The following is a 5632-nucleotide window of genomic DNA, read 5'->3' as shown; positions in this document are numbered from 1 at the left end:
ATCAATTAAAAAATAGTATAACAAAATATGTGTAACAATCAGTCAATAATTCATGCAGTTACACACACAACAGAAGAAACTGATAAACACATTGCTGTTGGAGGAGTAAGAGTAAGCAATAATTGAAACATACAAAGATCTTCATTTTGCAAATCTTTAAACATGTTCTTAATTCTGACCCTGTGAAGCGTACCCATTTCTCACCTGCAAGCTTGCAACCCTCATTACCACGTTCCCCTGTATGAGAGACACTGGGCACACCTATACATACGTTAACACACTTTAGTTAATGCACATTAAATTTAGTACCTCCGTTGTGAGGTACTAGGAAAATGCACATTACCCAGTCTTAATGCACATTAACTAAAAAGCAGTTTTCAAATGACATTTAATTCACATTACCCTATTTTAATTAAACTATTTAATTAATGTGCATTAAAATAGGCTGTTGCACATTAAAGTGCACGTGTAGACATGCCCACTATGTACACAATACTAGGTTTGTACTGAATAAAACCTAACTGCTATGAGAGGTTCACAGAAATATTCAGAAGACTCAGAACACTATCACTAGCCAAAAAGCTGCATTAGGAAAATAGCTACTACATACTTTAAACTGAACTCTTTGGATCATGGAAAAGTAGATCAAGAAGTAGGATAAGAATCCAGAAGGGAGCAGGCAAAAGGACTGATTCATAGCTTGCCTTTATTTTTTCAAAATAACTTATAAAATAATAAAAATATTACCAGGGTTTCTGCAGTACATGAATCAGCATCGTATTTTCCATCACACAAATTATGAAGTGACATCTCAGTTGACACTTGGTTGTCATTTATAAAGGTACTGTTTTGATTATAATGCTCAAATACCATCTTAAATCCATATATTTTTTCCTCCCCCATGAGGGATTGCTATGTATGCCTTCTATATATATCTTGATATTGTTACTGGGCCTCTTACATGATTATGTCCATAAGAAACAGTTAATGTAATATTCAAAAGTATAGGTTGCAGTCTTCAGGAAACCTTATATTGTAGGAAACAGATAGACATGACTATCCAACAGTCTTTGATTTCTTAGAGACTTGATAACGTCCTCCTCTTAGCTGTAGCAACTTACTGGGCTGGATCCTATTCCATGATGCAACTCTTTCGCATCACTGTCATAAAAATATGACATCCTTAGCAACTCATCCACCTTCGCACACATCCCACGGCACAGGTACACATCAGAAAGGAAGAATTAAAGGGATAGTGGCACTAATTATACATGATGGCCATTTCATGAAGGTGGGAGAAACAGATGGACCTAGAACCTGCCACTGTCTTGCAATCCCAGGGCTATCACATGCCATCATAAATTAAAAGCTACGAGAGGCTAAATTCTGATATAATCTGATCCCTTGGTGCCCTGGAAAGTGAAGAAGTAAAAACCAGTGAAGGTGACTTGGTAAAAACAATATTTTACCCTTTGTAGGTACCAAAAAGGGTCTTTGAATTATTTTACTTGTATAATTATTCTAGCTTGCCTCCTTCTGAATAGCTATGTGGTCTCTCTTCCCTTCTATAAATGGAAAGCTAATTAATTGATCTTCTATCAGGGCCTCCCATACATTACCTGGCAGGCATTTTTCAGTATGACCATAATAAATAAGCTCATGGTACTGGAAGACAGATTAATAGCTCCTCTTGAGGCACTATCCAGAGCGAAGATCGGTTATATACAGTGTGTCAGTGGTAGTTTTACTACACCACATACAGGAAGTGGGACTAGGGCATCATTTGCAATGTCACAATTATATTGATTTCAACTAACTGCAAAAATGTTTGTAAAAATGCATAGCAACATGGATGTTCTTTTTGCAGGCAGAAATATAATTCAGATTAGATGATCTAATTTTTTTAGAATAGATCATTTAGATTTACATTTCTCCAACCATTTATATAACATGCTGTAAAGGAAAAAGAGTGATTCTGTTGAATTTGTCTATTATTAGTTCTCCTGCTATTGTCATATTTAAAAGTTTCTTTACAGCTGATAGTCTCTGCTGAAAAAGTAAAAAGCAGAGGAAAAAGAAAACTACTCTTCCCCTCCCTCCAAAATATTTTTGTTACCTCCCTGAATAGCAAAAGAATTATTATTAATGCGTACACCCACACACAAACACACCCCCCTTCCCCTTTTTAAAAGGGCAGTAGCAAAGCTAAAGGAGAGATTTTATTTCCGTTTCTGCACTTGGCTTCTCTTTATCTGTGCTATACCAGCACTTTCTGGGTTTTGGCTGACAGTGATAGCAAGGCCTTCTGCTCTCTTCATCCTGTCAAAGCTGTAGCATTCAACTTTTTCTTCACTGGAGACAGTTCTGGTGCTTACCAGATGAAATCCTTCTTTAAGTAAAGTGTCAACAAGCAGGCCTAATACATTAGTTCCATTAATCAGCTTCCTAGCATCAGGTTTTATGGAAACATACCTAAAGTGAGAGAAAATGTAGTTGTGGTAAGTTAAAAGACTTCTTGCAGAATGAAAAAAGTTTAACAGGCCAAACTCTCAGATGATGAAATTCACCACAGCTAGCCACTGTACATCTACACAATATTTGACATTAATGTGTTTTGAGAAAAGACTATTCTTTCCCTCAGAACATGAGTATTTTTCAGTTTGTCCAGTTACTTTACAAAATTAAAAAACCCTCTAATTTTCATTTAATGGAGAACTGAATACATGATTCATATCATGCTACAACTCGGATAAGAATCTTCATACTATGGCAAGGCCTGTGAAACAGGGTTTTTTTTCCAATAACAGCAATCTCTCACAGAAGGTGACATTTATTGCCAAATTGTCTTGTATGACAGCTTTTATGGTAACAACTATGAAAATGATTTTCACATTAAATCAAGTAATTTTATTAAGTATAAGGTACAGTTTTTAAAATGCAGACACTTCAAAGAAAAGTCAGGTAAAAATATTGTTACAAAAGGACCATAAACTGACAGACAGAACTAACTGCTCTATAGTCCATGAAGTACAAAGGTCCACAAAGACTGTTAAAAGATGAACAGAATCCATGCCACCATGAAGAAAAGCTTGATGAAATAGAAATGAAGTAGACAAGTTAAAAAGTTGACTCGTTTGATTAATCTACTTTTTCTTCTATTGCAAAGGAAACAAGTTTTACAAAGTCAAGAGAGAACAGATTAGAGGAAAGAACACTTCTCATTTTAAAGTTACCATAACTTAAAAAAAAATCCTTTAATATTATAAGAAAGTATAAAGGCATGGCATAAGTGACATCTCTCAAATGCTATGTGAGAAAGCCAAATTCTACTTGAATTTACTCAATTAACCTCAATGAAAAAGTGTTTAACCCAGCATTCCTTGGATTGTTTAGTTCATAGAGAACAACCCTACTGAAGTAATTCCAGTGAAGTTTCTATATAATTTCAGATGTTCGCAGAGCCAGGGAAGAAGACATACTAGATTCTTATTTTCTTGTACAGAGACAGTCTAGTTATATAACAGAGTCGTCTATTAAGAGTTTCTAAAAGCCATTATAAAATTTAATAATTAGAGCCTGATGCTACTAGCACAGAAGTCAGTGATTTGACACTGATTTTAATAAAAAACAGGACCAGGCTTCTAAGCTTCAAGAACATCAGCCTCATAGAGTTTTTTGTTGAAGAACAAACTCTACAGTTTTGGAATAGAGAAGTTTGGTATCTCAAGTCTACTTTTGTTTTTCATGCCCATTTCTCATTTAGTTCTCCCTTTCTCCGCAAGGAAGTGTAGAGGACTAACATGTTTGTAGCCGTTTTACTTCCATTTCCCCAACAGCTTATTCCATATTTATCTTGGATGAGCTTCTTGTGGGCAAATTCTCCATTTACTTCTATTTTCCAAGCTTGTGGGTTACAGGCACTAAAGATGCTACCCCCTTGTGCTGAGAAGCATGTGTTAACTTCAACTCATTTTGTAGTTTTCAAAACTTGTACTAGACCACATCAAAAGACTCTTAGCAACCACATTGAGGAGACAAGTCAGTTTCCTCATTAAAAGTGTAACCTGCCTCCTAAGTTAACAAACTCTCCTACAAGAAAACATGGTATTTCTCTCCCCATGATCACTAAATCATTTCGGCCAACAGGGAACATCTTCAGTGATTAACTTAAATTTTCAATCACATTATGATGACTAACTACACAAACAGCAAATGCATTCTGACATGATCTTTGGAATACCAGAACACCAAAGACATTGTTTAAAGGGCATGAGAACTAGCCAGAGAATTGGCAAATAGTTCTATCCCATACTGTCTTTAACTTCATGCTTTTCAATGGTTTCCAGTCTTTAAAATCTAGTGGCATTACCAGCACTCTTAAGCCTCTCATTGAATCAGTCACATCAATAATATAGAAAGAATGAGGAATAAGAGGTAAACTATCAAATTAATTAGAGAAACAAATTAAAATATCAGTTGTTGTTTTGGGTGGTTTTTTTAAAAGAAAAATTATCAAAAAGTGCAGATCAGTACATCAGAAGTTACAAATCAAAGACATGTCAGTATTGGGAGAAGCTCACATAAACCAGGAAGATAGAAAACTGATCTCTGAGCTTTCAGGTGCTTATCCAATAGTCTATTTTTTTTAAAGTTTTACTAGCATGTGTTTCATGAACATGCCAAGGAGCCATGCCGAGAAGAATACCTTGTCACAAGCTGGTCAGCAACAGAGTAGTCTGTGCCACATTGAAAAACCAGGTCATGATGAGAAGGTCTTTCCAGAGGAACTGGATTTAGGGGCCTCTGGGGAGGGAAAGAGTTATTGTGCCAGCCCTGTCCCAATTGCTGCTCTGTAAACATACTGATCCGCCCAGCCAGTTCTTCAATAGTGCTGCTGCAAGAACCAAAGATCCGTATAAAAGCCTGAGTTTCCTGGAGCAAGAAGCGAACTTCCAATATCTCTAGTCTTGGCTTTAGCAAGTTTTCCTGGCTCAGGATTTCAGCCAAGGAGTTGAGTTCATAGAAATCTGCTTCTCTTTGTAGCCTCTGATAGTCGGAGAAGTTAGTGGGCAGTGACAGCTGAAGAGTCCTCAAGAAGTCCAAGATGTAACTAAACAGAACTCCATCTCTATCCACAAAGAACTGCCCATTCATCAGTCTGAAATCACGGTCACTGCCATTCAACATCCGTGCTAACCTAGACTCTGGGAACTGCTGCAGGGTAGGAGCCCATGTTGTAAATGTCATGCCTCCCACATTCAAAACAACCACGTCTTGATTGCTCATATTTGTCTCAGAGTTCTTAACGCTCTGCCCTATGTCATCCAAATCAGATTATTCTTGAACTGCAAACCACTGTTAGTACCGTTTAGTGATCTCAGTGCCTGCTTAAGGCGAATTGTGGAGCAGAGAGAGGATTCCCAGACAACAGAGTTGTAAATACAATCTACTATATGGCTTGTTTGCAGGCCTTGGTTGCTTAGCAACTTTAACTCCTGGAATCTGAATTAAACACACACACATAGCTTCCAAGGGCTGAAACAATTCACTGATAATCCCAGATCCTAAAATTCTTAATAGAAGCCAAAGAATAACCCAAAATTTTGGGCACTCAATATAAATCTGTAAACTG

At 36.8% G+C, this 5632-nt stretch overlaps 1 protein-coding gene across 1 annotated transcript; it reads right to left on the bottom strand.

Annotated features, from left to right (window-relative positions):
• Positions 1-686: 686 nt before the first annotated feature.
• Positions 687-5289, bottom strand: KCNRG (potassium channel regulator). The gene is made up of 2 exons (XM_019491366.2): positions 4706-5289; positions 687-2472 (listed from the first exon to the last, which is right to left on the bottom strand). Exons 1-2 carry the CDS (start codon positions 5284-5286, stop codon positions 2220-2222), a joined length of 834 nt encoding a protein of 277 aa, XP_019346911.1. The 5' UTR covers positions 5287-5289; the 3' UTR covers positions 687-2219.
• Positions 5290-5632: the final 343 nt, after the last annotated feature.

Source organism: Alligator mississippiensis, chromosome 1, assembly GCF_030867095.1.
Source record: "Alligator mississippiensis isolate rAllMis1 chromosome 1, rAllMis1, whole genome shotgun sequence".
Taxonomy (NCBI): Eukaryota; Metazoa; Chordata; order Crocodylia; family Alligatoridae; genus Alligator; species Alligator mississippiensis.
The sequence above is the reverse complement of the archived record's forward strand: the minus strand, read 5'-3'. Positions and strand labels throughout refer to the sequence as shown.

Excerpts from the sequence above, each read along its gene's own strand:
- KCNRG (XM_019491366.2), bottom strand. The coding sequence starts at position 5,286 with ATGAGCAATCAAGACGTGGTTGTTTTGAATGTGGGAGGCATGACATTT. Across the intron at positions 2,473-4,705 it reads GCTGACCAGCTTGTGACAAG|GTATGTTTCCATAAAACCTG; the intron begins GTATTCTTCTCG and ends CTCTCACTTTAG.